Source organism: Canis aureus, chromosome 5 (genome assembly GCF_053574225.1).
Source record: "Canis aureus isolate CA01 chromosome 5, VMU_Caureus_v.1.0, whole genome shotgun sequence".
Taxonomy (NCBI): Eukaryota; Metazoa; Chordata; class Mammalia; order Carnivora; family Canidae; genus Canis; species Canis aureus.
Genome location: NC_135615.1, coordinates 12,678,815 through 12,701,057, shown reverse-complemented (window position 1 = coordinate 12,701,057; position 22,243 = coordinate 12,678,815). Strand labels below are relative to the sequence as shown.

The following is a 22,243-nucleotide window of genomic DNA, read 5'->3' as shown; positions in this document are numbered from 1 at the left end:
TACTCCTAAATGGTGACTCCTAATCCTGCAAATCATCAGACGCTCTTCATTGACTATTAGGGTAGCATTAAGGACTTTCTGTGTTCTTCCCCAAATTGCATTTCTGATTTTAATTCTCCTATAAACTCTGTGTTCTTGTTCCTCAAATATGCTCTGGGCATTATAAATGTCAACTTTTGGTTGTATCATTGTTATAGGATGACTTGTATTTTTTTTGTTGATAGTGGATATGATGTACCAGGTAAAAGGAACCAAGGTAAACAGGCCTTGTGTGTGAAGTTTTCTGTTGATCTGGCAGGAAGTAAGGCCATGTTTACTATTTACTATAGGCTGTAGCTATAGGAGTCTGAAGGTGTAACTTCCTCTGGCATCCTAATTCCTCTGGCTTCTCTCTTGTTGTATTTTGGTTTCCTTAGGACTTCTTAAATAAGGTCTGAGAGATGGAGTCCTTTCAGTTGCAGCCCTCTGCTAGTATATAGTAGCCTACTGATGTGGTGTCAAGGTGGAGTTAAGGTGTAAAGGTATTGAGTGGTAAAGTCAGAGGAATGGGGCCCTTCCACTATTCTGTGTTGTATCACAGTCTTTCAGGGAGCTTGTGGTCTTTTACTGTGACCTTGACAAGTGCTTCTCAGTTCTCCCTCCCCTTAGATAAGATAGGAAGTCTAGACCTTCCTAAGAAAAATAAGTGTACTTCAAAATGGCTACTTTTCATATGTCCTGGAAAGAAACAGAGGGGATTATCTTCCAGTCTTCACTTTGGGAACTGGGTAAGGCTTCTGGAGAGAAGACTTTGGTGATACCCTTAACACTTGTATCCCTAGAGTTCATTTCTCTCAAGCTTTTCCATGCTGAGCCCCTAGCAATTTGTTAATTCCAATTTATGTTTTCCTCACCCAGTGCTGGCTCCTTCAGTGGTTCCAGCTTCTGTGGTTTTGCTCCAATCAATTGTGATTCTCTGTACCTGCCTTCCTATCTCCCCTGGTTTTCCTTCCCTGTGATGCCTACTCTAATTCTCTGATAGATATAGGAAGAATTTTAACTATTAGTTTGTCTGGCTTTTTTGTTGTTGTAAAGATGAGACTGTGCCTCTAAGCTTCTTTCATGCTAAACTGGAAACCTAGAGGATTCTCTTACTGATTTTTTTAAGAATGAATTTTTGCCACTCTACATGACTTTCTTTGCCTATTACCATCTCCATTATATTCTTTAACATCTTAATATAATGACATATCTTTTATAAGTTCTTTTCTTAGTCACCCAATTTAAGCCGTCTTTTATCAGTTGAACTACATGACATTTACAACCTACGTCAATATCTGGTGTTACAGGCTCACAATAATCTTCAAGAGCTGTATGTTGTTATTATTATCACCATCTGATAGATGATGGATATGAGACACAGTGGGGATTCAGTGATCTTCCCAAAGTCACAAAGCTTGCAAGTACCTGGGTTTGGATTTGAACCCAGATAGTCTGACCCAGAATGTGTCTTCCAAATAGTATATGCTACTGGCTTTTATTAGCTAGACTTACTGTTAGCTTCTTTGGGACATGTTTCATATTTTCCTAGCTAACTTGTCCATTGTCTTAATATCCAAATGCAAGACATGGTGCCTTTTCTGTGGTACTTATCCAATCAGTAACTTGTGATTGATTGTCTTTTTCTACTACTAGAATTATCTTTATATCTATTTTCTAAATTTCCCAGGAGAGTAGCACTAATTTGCAACTTTGTTCTAAGCACTTTATAAGTAGTGTATCCTTTCATCTTTACCACAAACCCATGAGGTAAAGTACCTACAATAACTATCTCTTCTTGCTTCTAAATCCTCAAGAATTTACATAAGTTATTCAAGGTCACATACCTAATAAGTAGTAAAGTCAGGATTTGAATGGAAGCCTACAGCTAAAGTGCCTGCAGGCTTCACCATTGGTCCACCATGCTGGAAGGTTTCTGCTCATTACATATTCATTAAAATAACCTAATAATACTAGTTTCTGTTTCAATGAAAAGAAATATTCTCTGTTCTTATATGCTTTCCGCACTCTTTCAGGTAAAATGGCTCTGAAATCTAAACAAAGTTAAAGTTCATACCATTTATCAATTACCTAAAAGGTATATACTTTATTAGTTCTCCCTTCCTACATGACTAGTTTTCTTTTTCTTTTTACTTATTATTTTTTTTTTTTTAGATTTTATTTATTTATTCATGAGAGACACAGAGAGAGAAAGAGGCAGAGACATAGGCAGAGGGAGAAGCAGACTCCATGTAGAGAGCCTGATGTGGGACTTGATCCTGAGACTCCAAGATCACACCCTGGGCCAAAGGCAGGCACTAAACCACTGAGCCACCCAGGGATCCCCAACTAGTTTTCTTTTTGATCTCAGTTTGGCAAATAAAATCAAGTTACACAAGTGCTATTAAGCAAATGCATGTTTCTCAAGGCATCAACAATAACACGTAAAGAGGTTCTTCAGGATTCCTCCATTATGAAGATTAAGAGATTCAGAATCCGTGTCTCTAGCTACACTTATAGGAAGTGCCAACCAATTCCATTCATACGGTACCTTCATGTGATTGAGGTATACTTTCTAATAAGCAAATTAAAAGCTTTCAAAATAAGATGAACATATCCCGTTTTGGCATGTCTCAACTATAAGCTTCATTTTTATACCAGATGAATGATTACTGAGGGAAACAGTTTATAGCACCAAAATTTGGTAATAGTACATAGAGCTAAGTTGAGACATGCTGTTGAGAAGTTTTTTTTTTTTTTTTTTTAAACAGGTAATAATTATTATCAATGAAGAGTAATGCCTGAGGAATAAACTTTTGGAAAAGGTAGATAGAAATAAAGAAATGCCAGATCAATTCATTGGACAGCCTTTCAACAAGCAAATAGAAGTGATGTAATGACAGACATTTTCATCAAATGCCATGAAAACATTTCATTTGACTTCAGAGGCACTGTATCTGTGGTTGCCATTTTGACAACCAAAGGAAAACCTTCGTTCTCCCTCTGAGCATGTTTACATTTCATGGCCTTTAAAACTTGCAGACAAAAAGAGATTGAGGCATTTCAGCTGATAATCATTGTACCCCCCTTCTGTTGTAGGGTGAGGGACAGGCAGAAATTACAGAGGATGTGGAACCAAACTAAGTAAGTCTAACGCTGAACAGGGAGCATTTGTTATTTTAGAAGAGAGGCATACCGTATCACATTAAAAAAAAAAAAAAAAAAAACATTAGGCAGCTTTATTTTATGAACAATAAAAAAAAAGACTAAAACTGCTTACAATTTAAAAAGGAAGTGAATTCAGATCATTTGAAGTGGGAAATTGTCTTTTATGATTTGACCCTCGTATAAGTGAGTATGATTCTTCTGAGGGCACTGGAGCTGAAAAAAATATAGCTTTCTTTTGAAAGTATTAACAGTCTTTTTTTAAAAGAAATGTCAAATTTATTACCTTATGGCATAATGACTCAAACATTTTCAAAAACTCAAGATTGTAGCTAATAACATCCAAAAGACAAATTAGAGTCTTTACTGCATGCTAACGCCAAAGTGAAAAAGAATGTCCACTAAGCACACTGATGGATTCTGAATGTGGCTGATATCTTTTGGCTCTCTCCTGTCAAATAACAATGGTGATCTGAACAAAAGGATGCTGAATGTACACTATTTGACACTAAGTGGCCCCAGTTTTTGAAAATGTGTGTAATTCTTAAAGAGCTTTTAAGGTAAAAATTGAATATTGATGAGAAACTTCTATCCAGTGCCTGATTTTAGCTAATTAAGATATGACATATAAAATTTGTTCTTTAGGAAGCTTAAGAACTTGTAATCCTAAAACCTGTATAAGTAAAATTGAAGTATTACATTGAAATGTACAGAAAATATCAGGAGGTGGAGGGAGAAGTAACATTCAGACATATTTAGTAAATGCTCACATTCCACAGTACTACATCTGGCCATGTTAAAGTTTTACAAACCTAACTGTGTACATTCTGATGTAATATATGAAAATTAAGTAACTTTTAAAATGGCCAACAGAAAACTATAAAGCAGTCTAAAATCAAACCAACAATCAAAAAATTCTGCTTCTGTGAAAGTCTGTCCCATGAACGTTGGGAAAAGGAAGTGTTGAGGAAAATAAATGTAGAATTGGAAATGAAGGTGGTTGATCATTCCAGAGCCACATATAAACAAAGTCAACTGGTTCAATGATTTACCATTAAATTCTAAATATGTTGTGGCAGTTGAGATTTTTAAGCTTTATTATCTGCTTTGACAAATTCTGAACTTTGTGTGGGAAGCTAGATTGACCTTCCCCAAGGTTTTGCTAGATATAAATAGGTAGTTCTCAATGAAGCAACTGAAAGTTTACAAACGTTTGAAAGTAGGTCTCGTCTGAGCTTTCTAGATAAAGAATGAGTCTATTTCTGAAAATATAATTCAATGTAAGGTTTTATAACTGTGATACAGTACATAGTTCCCAGATAATTCATATATTTCTATTAATAATTTCAAGAGGCTAAGCAACTTTTCACCTTTGTGAGTCTCGGGAAAAAATTTAGCATTGCAACAAGTCTAGTCCCCTTTCAAAGTCAGGCTTGGATACACTAGTGTTCTAGAATTTAAAATCCCCAGAGACCAAATTTGCAATGTTGCTTCTAAATTTCCAGGCATAGTTTTGTATTCTTAAATCTTAAAATGGATAAAAGTTCACATTTGCATGCATTAATACATCAGCCAGAAACTGACTTTCTGACTTTGGTGTTTCACTGCAGGATGTTGTAAGACCAAATTGAATATGCAAATTAGGAGAGGCTAGATGGGGTACACTTTGAAAACTCACTCAGAGTCCCCTAATGATTGGAAATGTTGTCTTTGATGCTGAATTTTACATAGCATTGTCTTATACTGAAATAAATATGCTTCAGTGAAACATGCTGGATTATTATCATCCCCAGTGAATTACATATTTTTTTACATTAAGTTTCATAATATAGCCCTAAAATGCAAATATTATATTGTTCTACATTCCTTTCAAAGATTGTCATCTCTTTGCTAAGCTGGTTTATGGTAGTTGCTATGATAAAAGTAAATACTGGGGGAAAAAAAAGTGAAATAGGAAATGATGATGGTGATGGTCAATGTAATTTCAATGTTAGAGAGTTCAAGAAGTGCCTAATGAGTACACTCTTCAGTGGAAAGTAATTGTGGTTATTTAGAATGATATTTTTCAATTTGTGTGTATTACTTTTTTGAATACCCATGTTGTTGTTAGAATATTAATAAGCATTAAGTTGTTAAGGACTTAATTAACAAAACCAAAATGTTGCTTCCCACCTGGGGTGCGATGAGAAAAATTATTAAGATACTGAGAATGCTGTGAGTGGAGTTCCACGAAGAGCCAATTGGCAATGACTAAGGATGGAGAATTCGGTTAGCCTGCACTCAGATTGCTATGCAAACTTAAAATCTAACTTTTAAAAATATGTATCACATGATTAAAATTATTCAAAACAAACTTCTGAATTAGTGAAAGGTTAATGTATTTATGTAGTTAGAAGAATAAATTTACCAAAATACAAGGTTTTAAATCAGAATTCCTAATTTTTAAAATGGATTAATTTGTGCCAGTAGACACAATTACTTCTATTTCTTCTTCTCTAAATGTTTGACTTTCAATATCAGGTAAGCAGGAAAGTATGGTTTAAACATGATTTGTTTTTGAGATAGAGGTATATTAGTTCCCATTATATATGTCATACTATTTAAGAGCTGAACCATGAAATATAGAGTAGTTTTATACAAACATACTTAGTATTAATTTACCTTATTTGGAACTAGGTCAGGGCTATTTCTTCATATCCACTCTAGTCTGACTAGAGTCCATGCTTTCATCTTAACTATATAAGTTATTATTATAGTTCATTTGGATTATGCTACATTTCTTTTATTCAGGATAACACTGTAAAGTTTGTCTGATATTGTACTCTAAGTGCGCTTACGGGTGTGAAAGGCAATAAAATGAGGATACACCTAGATGTTCTTCTATAATCAAAGATAGCATAGATTTAAAGAATGTGTATTCTTAATGAATAAGCCACAGTTTTTAGTAGATTTGACTGAGGGAGTCTAGGTGTATCTTGGCTGCACATGCCACATGAATGTCTTCATTTTCCAAATAAGAAAATAAATATATGACATCCTTGCAAAGAAATATGAAAGAAAACTTTTCTGTGGCTGAAATAAAATATTTGGTATAATTTTCCTAATCCAATATTTGCTAGTCATGTATTTATAAAATGGTGAGTATAGAAGACAGTCCACTCGTGAAAGCCAGGAAATTTTTCAAGTAGTTTCCACTATTTTATACTGAGGAAAATCTTGCACCAGTCACTCATATGGCATATTCCTTGGTTATTTTTCTTGATTAAGATTTCTTTTTTAATTTGCCAGACTTTATAAAATGTTCTAAATTAAGATAAATATTTTCAGTAAAGAATTTTAAAAAATATAGGAGCGCTTGGGTGGCTCAGTTAGTTAAGCGTGGAACTCTTGGGTTTTCTGCTCAGGTTGTGATCTCAGAGTTGTGAGATCTAGCCCTACATTGGACTCTGTGCTCGGTGGGGAGCCTGCTTGAAGATTCTTTCCCTCTGCCCTTCCCTCCACTCACTTGCATGCACACCTGCACATGTACTCTCTCTCAAATAATCTTAAAAAAAAATAGATGCAAGTCACTTTCAGTATCTGGTCTAGCATGTAAGGAACTTGGAAGTCATTATTTCTTTCCTCATAATAGGAAAAAATAAAAAGCTGAACAAACTAAAAATCAACAACTCTTTTTAGATTTATTAAAAGAATTGAGGTTCCAAGGCAAACCACAGCTCCCAGACTGGAGACAAGCAGGTGGAAACTGAGAATCACAACTTACTGGAGCAGATACCCATAAGCAGAAGTTTCTGCAGAAGTCAGTACAGGGGAGGAAATCCAATACTATTATTGATGAATTGCTCTAGGCTCAATGTGAACAAGTTGGAGAGATAGTCCGGGGGAATCAGCATTAGGAAGCCCACACACTTTTGTAAGTTTTAACTTGAAGCCCTATTAGTTTCTGACAGTGAAGACCAAAGAAAACTTTCTGCTTTCAGGAAGTAGAGGGGAAAAATAGCCATTCTGAAAATTTCCCAGAGCTTTCTGTTTTTTATAACAAAGCCCACCCTCAAGAGAAACTATTTTACTAGAACCTAACCTGAAAAAACGAAAGAAAGAAAGAAAGAAAGAAAGAAAGAAAGAAAGAAAAGAAAGAAGAAAGAAAGAAAGAAAGAAAGAAAGAAAGAAAGAAGAAAGAAAGAAAGAAAGAAAGAAAGAAAGAAAGAAAGAAAGAAAGAAAAAAAGCTGACCTAAGAGATAAGGGATGAGAGAGATTACTGGGAATACTCTGGTATGTTTCTTACACTATTCATGAAGTGATATAATGACATCTTAAAGAGTAATTGGGTTAGTGGAATGTATATTGCAAATTCATTGTCAAATACTAGAAAACGTTTTAATATATATATATATATATATATATATATATATATATATACATAAAATTGGAATCCTAAGTGATGATACAAAATGAAATCGTATGAAATGCTCAATTAAGGTCAGAGAAGACTGAAAAAGTGAAAGAAAAAAAAGAGAAACCAAGAAAGAACAATACCAGTGAATAGCAAATAATAACAAACAAGGTAAACGTTAATCCACCTATCTCAATAATCACCTTAAATGTTGCTAGTCTATGTTCACCAACTAAAAGACTAAGAGAAAATTAAAGCAAAACAAAAGAATCGTATATTGTCAGTAAGAAACCCATTTCCAGTATAAATACATAGAGTGGATAAATGGGGAAAAAATGAAAGAATGGAGAAAAATATACGATGTTAACATTAATCAAAAGAAACCAGCAGTGGCTACTTTAATCTCAGACAAATAAGATTTCAGAGGAAAGAGAACATTCTGGGATAAAGAGAAGGATTATAAAATGATAAAAAGGTCATTACACTAAGAAGACAAAACATCCCTCAGCTTGTTAAGTACTTAACATCAGAACATCAAAATACGCAAAGCAAGCCTAAATAGTGTTGCAAGGAGAAATAGATGAATCCCTAGTATAGCTGGAGACTTTAACACCCCTCTGTCAGTGATAGGGCAGGCAGAAATCAATAAGGACATACTTAAAGGGAACAGTGTCATTAATTAACTGGACATAATTGATGTCTATAGAATACTTCAACAGTAGAATATATATTCCTCATAACCTCACATGAAGCATTTACCAAGACAGCCCACATTTGATTCATAAACCACATCTTAACAAAATTTTTTTTAAACAGTTTTTTTTTAATTTTATTTTTATTTATTTATGATAGGCACACAGTGAGAGAGAGAGAGAGAGAGGCAGAGACATAGGCAGAGGGAGAAGCAGGCTCCATGCACCGGGAGCCCGATGTGGGATTCGATCCCGGGTCTCCAGGATCGCGCCCTGGGCCAAAGGCGGGCGCCAAACCGCTGCGCCACCCAGGGATCCCAACATCTTAACAAAATTAAAGGAAATCCTACAATGTGTGCTCTCAGACCACAGCAGAATTAAGGTAGAAATCAGTAACAGAAATACAACCAGAAAATTCCATAGTACTTAAAGATTAAACAAATAGACTTCAAAAAAATAACAAATAAACAACAAAAAAAAAATAGACTTCTAAATAACATATTGATCAAAGAAAAATATCTCAAGAGAAATTTTGAAGTATTTTGAATTAAATGAAAAAGCAAATACAACTAATAAAAATGTGTGAAATTTAGTGAAATGGTATATAGAGGGAAATTTTTAGCATCAGATGTATGTATTAGAAGAAAGATCTAAAATCAGTAACCTGCAGCTTAGGAAACTAGGAAGAGTAATTTTAAAACTGAAATCAGGAAATCTTAAAACAACCCACTTAAGAAATGTACAGGAGACATGAATAGACATTCTCCAAAGAAGACATCCAGGTGGCCAAAAGATACATGAAAAGATCCTTGACATTATTCATCATCAGGGAAATACAAATCAAAACTACAATTCAGATATTGCCTCACACCTGTCAGAATGGGTAAAATTAACAACACAGAAAACAACAGATGTTGGTGAGGATATGGAGAAAGGGGAACTTACACTGTTGGTGGGAATGCAAACTGGTTCAGCCACTCTGGGAAACAGTATGGAGGTTCCTCAGAAAGTTAAAAACAGAACTACCCTACAATCTAGCAATTACAGTACTAGGCATTTACCCAAAGGATAGAAAAATACAGATTTCAAGTGGGGCTCCTGGGTGGCTCAGCTGGTTGAGCATCTGGTTCTTGACGTTGGCTCAGGTCATGATCTCAGGGTCCTCAGATCTCAGGATTATGCCTCACATTGACTCTGTGCTCAGCAGGGAGTTTGTTTGAGATTCTCTTTCACCCTCTTCCTCTTCCCTTCCCCCTTCTTATGATCAGGGATGCTCTCTCTCGCTCTCTCTCTCTCTCTCAAATAAATAAAGATTCAAAGGGACACATGAACTCTGATGTTTATAGCAACATTATCAAGAATACCCAGACTATGGAAAAAGCCCAAATATCCATCAACTAATGAATGGGTAAAGAAGATATAGGGACACCTGGGTGGCTCAGTGGTTGAGCTTCTGCCTTTGGCTCAGGGCGTGATCCCAGGGCCACACATCAGGCTTCCTGCATAGAGCCTGCTTTTCTCTCTGCCTAAGTATCTGCCTCTCTCTGTGTCTCTCATGAATAAATAAATAAAATATTTTTTAAAAAGATTATATATATTCACACACAATGGAATATGACTTAGCCACAAAAAATAATGAAATTTTGCCATTTGCAATGATATGGATGGAGGTAGAGTGTATTATTCTAAGCAAAATAAGCCAGAGAAAGAAAATTCTATATGACTTCATTCATATGTAGAATTTAAGAAACAAAGTAGATGAGCATAGGGAGAGGAAAGAGAGAGGAAGGCAAACCAGAAGAGACTCTTAACTATAGAGAACAAACTGAGTGTTGCTGGAGTGAAGGTTAGTGGGGGGATGAAGTAATTGCAGGATAGGTATTAAGGAGGGCACCTGTGATGAGTACTGGACATTATATGTAAGTGATGAATCATTAAATTCTACTCCTGAAACTATTACACTAAATATTAACCAACCGGAATTTAAATAAGAACCTGAAATTACAAAAAAAAAAATAAAGGGAAAATCAAAACTAAAACCTAGTTTTTTGAAAAGATTAATAAAATTGAAGACCTTTTGGACATACAAACCTAAAATGAAATACAAATTGCAAATTATCAGAAATAAAAAGGGAATCATCGTTATTTATTCATGAACACTAAAAGGATAATAGAAGTATTATATACGACTAAATGCCCCAAATCTGATAACCTAAGTAAGGCAATTCCTTCAAAGACACAATCCACCAAACTCACATGAGAAATAGATCATCTACATATATCTGTATCAAAGAAATTGCTTACAAAGGCACCTGGGTGGCTCAGTCAGTTAAGTGTCTAACTCTTGATTGTGGCTCAAGTTTTTATTTCAGGGCTGTGGGATGGAACCCTGCTTCACATCCTCATGTGCTCTCTCTCTAATAAATCTTTTTTAAAAAATGCATATGTAATTAAAAATCTTCCAAATCAGAAAGCACTAGACTTAGATGGATTCACTGGTGAATTCTCCCAAAGGAAAAAAATTATACCAGTTATATATGTTCCAGAAAAGACAAGGAAAAAGAACATTTCCTACCATGTTCAATGAGACCAGCATTTCAAATAAAAAACAAAGACAACACAAGAAAGGAGAACTACAAATCAGTATCTCTCATCAAAAATTCTCAACAAATTAGCAAATCTAATCTCACGGAAACATTATATATATGTGTATATATATAATGTGTATATATATAATGTGTGTGTGTATATATATATATATATATATATATACATATATATATACAGCACAACCAAGTGGGAATTATTCAAGTATGTCAGACTGGTTTTATATTTGAAATTCAATTAGTGCAATCCATCACATCAGCAGAGTAAATCAGAAAAATTAAATGATCATGTCAATAGATGCAGAAAAAGCATTTGACAAAATATAACCTCCATTTGTGATAAAATAGCTCAGTAAACTAAGAATTGAGGTGAATATCCCTAACTTGATAAAGAATATCTTGCTTCCGCAGCACATACTAAAATTGAAATGATAAACATAAGATTAGCATGGCCCCTACATAACGATGACACATGAATTTGTGATAGATTCCATATTTTTATGGTTATATAGTTAATACTAAATTATATATTTGAAATTTGCTATGAGAGTAGATTTTAAGCAATTCTCATACACAAAGTAAATGTGTGGTGTTGGATAGATTAAGTTGTGGGCATCCTTTCACAATGTATACAAATATCAAATCATCATGTTGTACACTTTAAATATATTTCAATTGTATTTGTCAATTATGCTTCAATAAAGCTGTACAAAATATCTTCAGAGAACCTATAGCTGGGGGGAGGGGCAAGATGGCGGAAGAGCAGGGTCCCCAAATCACCTGTCTCCACCAAATTACCTAGAAAACCTTCAAATTATCCTGAAAATCTATGAATTCGGCCTGAGAATTAAAGAGAGACCAGCTGGAATGCAACAGTGAGAAGACTCCGCGCTTCTATCAAGGTAGGAAGACGGGGAAAAAGAAGTAAAGGAACAAAGGCCTCCAAGGGGGAGGGGCCCCGCGAGGAGCCGGGCTGAGGCCGGGGCGAGTGTCCCCAGGACAGGAGAGCCCCGTCCCGGAGGAGCAGGAGCTGCACCGACCTTCCCGGGCGGAAAGGGGCTCGCGGGGAGTTGGAGCAGGACCCAGGAGGGCGGGGATGCCCTCGGGCTCCGGGGACACTAACAGACACCTGCGCCCCGGGAGATGCGCCGAGCTCCCTAAGGGCTGCAGCGCGCACGGCGGGACCCGGAGCAGCTCGGAGGGGCTCGGGGGCGGCTCCGCGGAGGGGGCTGCGGGGCGGGAGCGAATCCAACAGCGCAGGCTCTGGAGCACAGGGCGCCGGGACACAGCCCAGGATCCCGCCTCCCCCGGGACAGGCAGAGGCCGGGAGGGCCCAGGACAGCAAGGACGCTCCTGCCCCAGCTGAGCAGAGCAGCGGCCCCGGCCCGGAGCCTCCAGGCCCTGCAGACGGAGAGCTCCGGAGTTCCTGCAGGGGCGGAATCCAGGGCTCCAGAGCTGCCCCGCCACTAGGGCTGTTCCTCCTGCGGCCTCACGGGGTAAACAACCCCCACTGAGCCCTGCACCAGGCAGGGGCAGAGCAGCTCCCCCAAGTGCTAACACCTGAAAATCAGCACAACAGGCCCCTCCCCCAGAAGACCAGCTAGACGGACAGGTTCCAGGGGAAGTCAAGGGACTTAAAGTATACAGAATCAGAAGATACTCCCCGGTGGTTCTTTTGTTTTGTTTTGTTTTGTTTTGCTTTTTGATTTGTTTCCTTCCCCTACCCCCCTTTTTTCTCCTTTCTTTCTTTTTCTTTCTCTTTTTCTTCTTTTTTTTTCGGTTTTTTTTTTCTTCCTTTTTTTTCTCTTTCTCTTTTCTTTCCTTCTTTCTCTCCTCTCTTTTTCTCCTTTTCCCAATACAACTTGCTTTTGGCCACTCTGCACTGAGCAAAATGACTAGAAGGAAAACCTCACCTCAAAAGAAAGAATCAGAAACAGTCCTCTCTCCCACAGAGTTACAAAATCTGGATTACAATTCAATGTCAGAAAGCCAATTCAGAAGCACTATTATACAGCTACTGGTGGCTCTAGAAAAAAGCATAAAGGACTCAAGAGACTTCATGACTGCAGAATTTAGAGCTAATCAGGTAGAAATTAAAAATCAATTGAATGAGATGCAATCCAAACTAGAAGTCCTAACGACGAGGGTTAACGAGGTGGAAGAACGAGTGAGTGACATAGAAGACAAGTTGATAGCAAAGAGGGAAACTGAGGAAAAAAGAGACAAACAATGAAAAGACCATGAAGATAGATTAAGGGAAATAAACGACAGCCTGAGGAAGAAAAACCTATGTTTAATTGGGGTTCCCGAGGGCGCCCAAAGGGACAGAGGGCCAGAATATGTATTTGAACAAATTCTAGCTGAAAACTTTCCTAATCTGGGAAGGGAAACAGGCATTCAGATCCAGGAAATAGAGAGATCCCCCCCTAAAATCAATAAAAACCGTTCAACACCTCGACATTTAATAGTGAAGCTTGCAAATTCCAAAGATAAAGAGAAGATCCTTAAAGCAGCAAGAGACAAGAAATCCCTGACTTTTATGGGGAGGAGTATTAGGGTAAGAGCAGACCTCTCCACAGAGACCTGGCAGGCCAGAAAGGGCTGGCAGGACATATTCAGGGTCCTAAATGAGAAGAACATGCAACCAAGAATCCTTTATCCAGCAAGGCTCTCATTCAAAATGGAAGGAGAGATAAAGAGCTTCCAAGACAGGCAGCAACTAAAAGAATATGTGACCTCCAAACCAGCTCTGCAAGAAATTTTAAGGGGGACTCTTAAAATTCCCCTTTAACATTCCACAAAAACAAGGACTGAATAGTTATCATGATGACACTAAATTCATATCTCTCAATAGTAACTCTGAACGTGAACGGGCTTAATGACCCCATCAAAAGGCGCAGGGTTTCAGACTGGATAAAAAAGCAGGACCCATCTATTTGCTGTCTACAAGAGACTCATATTAGACAGAAGGACACCTACAGCCTGAAAATAAAAGGTTGGAAAACCATTTACCATTCGAATGGTCCTCAAAAGAAAGCAGGGGTAGCCATCCTTATATCAGATAAACTAAAATTTACCCCAAAGACTGTAGTGAGAGATGAAGAGGGACACTATTATCATACTTAAAGGATCTATCCAACAAGAGGACTTAACAATCCTCAATATATATGCCCCGAATGTGGGAGCTGCCAAATATATAAATCAATTATTAACCAAAGTGAAGAAATACTTAGATAATAATACACTTATACTTGGTGACTTCAATCTAGCTCTTTCTATACTCGATAGGTCTTCTAAGCACAACATCTCCAAAGAAACGAGAGCTTTAAATGATACACTGGACCAGATGGATTTCACAGATATCTACAGAACTTTACATCCAAACTCAACTGAATACACATTCTTCTCAAGTGCACATGGAACTTTCTCCAGAATAGACCACATATTGGGTCACAAATCGGGTCTGAACCAATACCAAAAGATTGGGATCGTCCCCTGCATATTCTCAGACCATAATGCCTTGAAATTAGAACTAAATCACAACAAGAAGTTTGGAAGGACCTCAAACACGTGAAGGTTAAGGACCATCCTGCTAAAAGATGAAAGGGTCAACTAGGAAATTAAGGAAGAATGAAAAAGATTCATGGAAACTAATGAGAATGAAGATACAACCATCCAAAATCTTTGGGATGCAGCAAAGCAGTCCTAAGGGGGAAATACATCGCAATACAAGCATCCATTCAAAAACTGGAAAGAACTCAAATACAAAAGCTAACCTTACACATAAAGGAGCTAGAGAAAAAAAAAAAGAAAAATAGAATCTGAGGCTCTCAAACTCATTACAGAGATTAAGAATACATACAGTAGAAACAAAAACTCCCTAAACTTTCCTATGATTGATAACAAAGGCTAAGGCATGAGTTAATAACAATCTTCAAGTATATTAAGGACAATTGTATAGCACCTAGCTAATATTATAACTATGGTAGTGCTTAATAGAATCAAATTATGTGGAAAGAAACCATGCAATTATCTGATCTCCTTTATTTTGCAGAGGAAGAAGCTGAGGCCCAGAGAGGTTAGATGACTTATACAAACTCACAAAACAATAATTAAGTGTACTTGACTTCACTACTTGACCAACCTTATTTGGTTTTCATTCTTTAGAATAAAAAGAAATACCAAAAAAACAAAAAAGAAAGAAAACCTATAGCTTACATCATTCATAATTGTCAGAAGCTAGCAGGAATACAGCAAAGTTGTCTGCTTTCAGTACTCCTATTCAACATCATCCTGGAAGTCATAGCTAATATAGTAAAGCAAGAGAGGAAAACAGAACAGATTGGGAGGGAAGCAATAAAATTGTGTGCTTTGCAGATGACATGATTGTCTATATAGGAAATCTCAATGATATAACATGAAAACTCTTGGAATTAAAGTTATAACAGTTGTCAGACACAAGGTTTATACATAAAAGTCATTTGCTTCATTATATACAGTCAACGAAAAATTGGAATTTGAAATTTAGGACACAATAACATTTTCATTAATAGCAGAGAGAGAAAGAACTACTTAAGTATAAATCTAACAAATAAATACAAGGTCTACATGAGGAAAAATACAAACTCTGGTAAAGAATCAAAGATCTAAATATACAGAGAAATATTCCATGTTTGTGGTCAGGAAGGATCAGTATTTTGAAGATGTGAATTCTCCCCAATTTGATGTATATATAAGTGTAATTCCATTCAGAGTTCTAGCACATAATTTTGTAAGATACTGATTCTAAAGTTTATATAGAGAGGCAAAAGACCCAAAATAGCCAACACAATGTATACAACACAAAGTATAAAAAAACAAAGCTGGAGAAATTATACTATCTTTTTTAAGACTTACTATGAAGCTGTAGTTACCAAGACAGTATGATATTGATAAAATAATAGAGAAATGGATAAATGGAATAGAACAGAAAACTCTGAAATAGACGGACACAAATAAGATCAACTGATACTTGACAAAGGAATAAAGGCAATTCAACACAGAAAGGATTATCTTTTCAACAAATGGATATTCATATGAGAAAAAAATCTAGACACAGAGCTCAAACGTCTCATGAAAATTAATTCGAAGTGGATTATAGACCTAAAAGTAAAGTGTAAAACTATAAAACTCCTAGAAGGCAAAACAGGAGAACATTTAGGTAACTTTGGGTTTGGTGATGAGTTTTCAGACACAATACTAGAAACTTGAGTTGTGAATGAAAAAAATTGATGAGTTGCACTTCATTAAAATTAAAACTTTCACTCTACATTGGATACTATTAAGAAAACTAAAAGAAAGATAAGCCACAGAGTGGGAGAAAATATTTGTAAATGCATATCTGTGTCCAAACAAAAAAAAATGCTTAAAACTTAATTAAAAAACACAACCCAAGTAGAAAACATACAGAAGATGTGAACAGATACCTATTGAAGAACATACACAAGTGGCAAATAAGTATAAAAAATATTCCATATCATATGTTACCAGGAAAATGCAAATTGAGATGACATTGAGTTGAAATACCACTGCATAACTATTATAATAACTAAAATCTAAAACACTGACAACACTGAATGCTGTTGAGGATAAAGAAGAATGGGGACTGTCCTTTGTTGATGGAAGACAAGTTGGCAGTTTTTTCACAAAACTAAACATACTCATACCAAAGGATCCAATAGGAGAGAAAATGAGTGGGAAATATCAGAGAGGGAGACAGAACATGAGAGACTCCTAATTCTGAGAAATGAACAAGGGGTGGTGGAAAGGGAGGTGGGCAGGGGGTTGGGGTGACTGGGTGACAGGCACTGAGGGGGGCACTGGATGGGATGAGCACTGGGTGTTATATGCTGGCAAATTGAACTCCAATAAAAAATATACAAAAAGAACAATAGTTGTGTTCCTTGGTGTGTGTATATATACATATATATATACACTTGGTGTGTGTGTGTGTATATATATATATATATATATATGAGTTGAAAACATGTTTACACAGAAGCATGCACTCTGTTGCTATAGGATCTTTATTCATAATTGCCAAACTTAGAAGAAACCAAGAAACCTCATAGGTGAATGGATAAACATACTGTGGCACATCTATACAAAGGAATATTCTTCAGTGATAAAAAGAAATGAGCGATCAAGCCACAAAAAACATACAGAAGAGCCTTAAATGTGTATTGCTAAGTGAAGAAGCTAACCTAGGAAGGCTACAGACTATGTAATTCTAACTCTGAAAAAGAGAAAAAAACTCTGGAAAAGAGAAAACAGTGGATGTAGTAAAAAGATCAATGGTTGCCAGATGTTTGGTGGGCAAGAGTGAGAGGAAAAGGTGGAAAGGTGGAGCAAAGAGGATTTTAGAGCAGAGAACAATCCTATACAATCCTGACTGTAGTGGTGGACGTATCGTTATACCTTTGTCAGAGCCCATGGAATGCACAAGGGGAAGAATAAACCCTAATGTAAACCATGGACTTTAGTTAATAATAAAGCGTCAGTCATTGGCTCATTCATTAATTGTAACAAATGTACTGCACTAATGCAAGGTGTTAATAAGAAGCAAGTCACAGGTGCTGGGGAGGATGAGGGCATATATGGAACTCTGTAATTCCTCTCAACTTCCTTTAAGCTCAAAATTGCTCTGAAAAATAAAGTCCATTATTATTATTATTTAAGTGGATACAAGAACAAGCAACCCCTTAAGAATTTTGTCTCTACTTAGGCCTGCTGAGGACTACAGCCAGGCTGTCTTATTTACCACATATCTGTATTTACTGATGACCCATTTGATGAAATAATGTTCTTTGTGAACAGGAGTAGGCAAAAAGTCATTAGTCGGCATGAATGGGATCTCCTAACTGTTCTTTGTAATTCGCTCTGGCTACTTCTGTTAACTCTATTCAAGGGAGTAATGCATGAGTGTTCCTTGCTTTGAAGAATTCAGTGGCTATAGGGGATAAAGGTAACTAATATGTGTACTGATTCCACAGGTTCACCAGACAATAAGCTCTTAAATTGGAAAGCTTCATGAAAGAAGCCTCATGTGCTACTGACTCACAATTGATGATTTAAAACCATATGTCTCAGTAACAATACTAAACTCCCATAGGGGGGAAAGAATACCTTTAATTAGAAAATATTTTTATATATATTAGAAAATACACACAGATTTTTTTCATTCTTTCCTAGTAAAAGCAATGCAGGGGATAGTAGCTATGATGAATTTTGACGATGTCTGCAGAACAAAATCCATTTGTGTGTAAATGGAGAGATCTGCAGTTGAGGAGAATAGAAGTCACCGCTCAGAAAAAAAAAAAAAAAAAAGCATGGTGACTTTCAGAATTAGATTTCACTTACTGTGACTGCCATTTATTACTGCTCTGGTCAGTGTGGGAATCAGAGCAACTGCAAAGCAGATATACTATCAGTCGGCCTCCAAAACCCTGTGTCTCTGCTCTCTACACAGCATACAAAATATTTTACTTACCTGAAACTGAAGAAGTTTGTGCAAATTAGAAAAGAAAAGGAATATACCTTCAGACTCAGCACAGATATTTGATCACTTTAGGGGAAAGTCACATACCCAGGTGAATTTTGTAAATCATAGAATCATAGTGACAGTCTTCCTTTACCTTTTCTTTCTCTTTCTTTCTTTCTTTCTTTCTTTCTTTCTTTCTTTCTTTCTTTCTTTCTTTCTTTCTTTCTTTCTTTCTTTCTTTCTTTCTTTCTTTCTTTCTTTCTTTCTTTCTTTCTTTCTTTCTTTCTTTCTTTCTTTCTTTCTTTCTTTCTTTCTTTCTTTCTTTCTTTCTTTCTTTCTTTCTTTCTTTCTTTCTTTCTTTCTTTCTTTCTTTCTTTCTTTCTTTCTTTCTTTCTTTCTTTCTTTCTTTCTTTCTTTCTTTCTTTCTTTCTTTCTTTCTTTCTTTTTCTTTCTACTTTCTTTCTCTTTCTTTCTTCTTTTTGGTTCAAAAGAATTAAACATTATCGATATGTGACTCCACAGAAAGAAAATGAGTTGTGTTTAATTGTGTGCGGGTGGGCGGCATGAAATTCGCACATAGTTTAAATATATTCTTCCTCATGCTGTGACACTTAACATTGTACTGAAAGAGTTGTATTCATCTGTTTCAAGGGAGCGGCCAGCACTTCCTATATGTCAACTCATCTGGACCCAAAGAAGGACACACGGCAAGAGTCACTACTTCCCAGTACTTTCCAGCAAGTCTCGGAATATGTACTGTTCGGTTCTGGTTCTACACGGTTGATCCCAGGAGTATGGGGATATTAAAGGTACAAAAGGAAGGCAGAGATTCATGTTTTGCTGAAATATTCATAGCATATGTTTAAACATTCTTTTTTAAAATCACACCAATGTCGATTCCATTAATTTATCATTTCTTTCTGGAACAGTGGGACTTTGGCCAGCAGAGTGTCATTCATCTTAATCTCATTCAAGATTTATCTCGTTCATGGCTGCCACCTGACCTCAATTATGGTGCATACTATTTAAAAGATCATCTAGAGATAAGAGTATGGGCAGATTCTCCATGCATCCTCTACTGACAACTTAGGGAAAATGCAGATATGTGATGGGAGGGATAATGATAAAAAGAATTTTCTTCCCAAAACAAGATAAAGGCAAATAAATTTAAGATCTTAAGCATATATCAGCTTACCCTAAAAAACAAGTCTGCTCCGTTTTTTACTAATTAAGATGAGAACCTGCATCAAATGCAAACATCTTTGAAGAAGCAGGTTGCTGCATTTTTACTTTTCATGGTATGAAATATCAGGCTTTTCAGTCAGCTTGAAGCACTTTTGAAATCTTGAATTCTAATTGAAAGATTATATATCAGAACACCATACCTGGTGTTAATGCTTTGTAATTGTACAACCACCTGTTGTCTGAATAAATACAACTGGAATCTTTGACTTTATCTCAAACATTGTCCCTTATAAATAATAATAGTTGTTAAGTGATTCCTATCTTTCAAGCTGAGTATTGTAAACTTTGTATCCCCCATATAATTTAATTCTCCTATTCACCTCATGAGGTAGTATATTTTCCCCAATTGTACAGTTTAAAAACTGAGACTCATTGTGGCATAGTAACTTTTCCATGATTGCAAAAGTAACAAAAAAATCTGATTTCAAAAACCTGACATCCCTTACCCAGCATGGTTTGAAAGGTATACACCAAGGAAGTCTAAGGAGGAGTATGGGGGGAAAAAAAAAAGCCTTAAAAGTTCTAACCACTGATAGAAAAGAGAGCTATTTAAGTAAATATACAAACATGCAAAGAAAGTAGAGAATTTTTACGATTCTCCATGCATGTCTATTTTCCTAAAGAGAAGCCAGTAAAAACAAAAGAGAAAAAGATTCATTTTTAACAGTGGAGAATTGAGTAAATGAAGATCATGTGACAACTTTGGAATTTTTGTCATTGTTTTTAGATACAGCATTTTAAAAAATTTTATCCAGGGTAACTTACAACCACTAACTTTAGGGAGACTCCACAATACATTATTTCTACACAATACGTTATTTAAACACAGATTTCTGTGATTGAAGAGGACACAAGTCAGTGGTTGTTACTTATGGAAGCAAATCCCAATGGAAAGGCCTAGAGATCTTTCAACAGAAAAGTAGATTTATGTCACTTTTTCACAAAATGTTGCTTCCTCAATTCAAAAAGAACATCCTTCTATCTTTTAGCTATTCATCAGCTGGTTGGTCAGTGCTACAGACAGAATGTTTCCACACCCGCAGGCACATACCAAATTCATATGTGAAATCCTGAGACTGCTGCTTTAGTCACCCATTGCTTTTAGCCATGTTTCTATAGACATGGAAACTTGGAAATGAAATGTCCTCAAGTCTTGATTTTTGATATCTTGCTTTTGATGACTATTGGTTTTTCTAACCAGAAGGCAGAGGTAACTGTAGCTGTGCTTTTGCTTCCCCGAGGTCTGCTGGAAAAAATAGTGCTGGGGAATTAGTCTGACATCTGCTTTTTGTAGAAGAATCATATCCCCCACTCTAAACTGTCTTGATAGGGTTGACTGTCACTGGAAGTTATTTTGCCACCTCCACAGCTGACCCAAGTCATAGTCTTCTCTAATATTTGGTGCAGATTATAAGATGATTTATCTTTCCTCTGTATTATAAATCACAAGGATATAGGCTAGATTTGGGCTCTCAGAGGCCATCTTTCCCAACGTGGGGAGATAAACCATCTGAGAAAGAAGCTGACACAAAAAGGACTCCAGCTAAAGAAAGAGGAAGGGACAGAATTTTATTTATTTATTCAGTTTAAATCTTGGATCCTACCTTGTCTGAGCCAGTAAAATTCCCTTTTTGTGACTCGCTACTGAAAATTTCTAACTTTTACAGAAACCCAGGAGAAACTGTTTTCATAATGTACTATATCCTTATGTCACTGATGAACATAAGGGACGAGTCTCACTTTCTCAGCTATAGGTCTGGAAAATCTGTGTATGTGTGTGTGTGTGTCTATGTGTGTGGCTCTGGAGCACATGGTGCATCATAATTGTTCTAATCTGAAACTATTTCTTAAACCTATTATAAAAATCCTTTAGAAAAAAATATGACAAAACACCTATGGTGAAGTTTTAATAGTGGAGGGTCTAGGAAGCAATAAAAATAGCAAGGCATTTCTGAGAGAATTTCCAGATTTTAGTTTGTGGTAGGATGCTATCTTGTCAGTGCGCATTTTATGCAGCTGTATTAAGTGCTGTGCATCCCCAGCCCTTCCGTGCTTTGTTCTGTACCCCAGAGAACGGCACTACCCCGGCTCCTTTGCTCTCGGCTTTCCCATCTAGGTTTGGCCAGTGCCTTCCCCTGGCCCAAAATCTGAGAACAGAAAGACTAGACAAGCCTATCTCTTCTCCCTCCCTTTCTCCCTCTCTCCTCTCATTTCTTTACTTTCTCCCTCCCCCTCTTCTCTCTCAGCTGAGTTTCTAACTGCATAACCGCATTTATGACTCAGCTTTTTCTAGATAAGCGCTGCCTCCACTAAATATGCCTGCCAAACTCCATCTTCCAGCAGCTCAGTTTCAGTGACTTCCTCCCTTTGACTCGTTTAAGAGGTGAGACCTTCTTCCTATACATAATTATTAATTTATAGGATGCTTCATGATTTCCTTGGCAATTTATCGTCTCTTCCATAAACTTTGTGACCAGTGCTCTACATAAAAGTTTCTCTGTTTGAAGTGCATTAGAGTAGTTTATATTTTCTAGCTTGGTCTTGTCTGATACAAGTGCCCACTCCAAAGAAAACGCAAATATTTTGAAGATAATAACTTGTAAC

General features: G+C 36.5%; 1 protein-coding gene and 1 pseudogene across 1 annotated transcript in view; both read left to right on the top strand.

Moving 5' to 3' along the window:
- The window catches only part of MALRD1 (MAM and LDL receptor class A domain containing 1), a 759,283-nt gene that overhangs the window by 549,832 nt on the left and 187,208 nt on the right, over nt 1-22,243 (top strand). The window contains 1 exon segment of the mRNA XM_077896425.1: nt 19,046-19,203. Coding sequence (XP_077752551.1) covers nt 19,046-19,203 — 158 coding nt within the window.
- On the top strand, nt 11,277-11,375 carry LOC144314982 (U6 spliceosomal RNA; annotated as a pseudogene).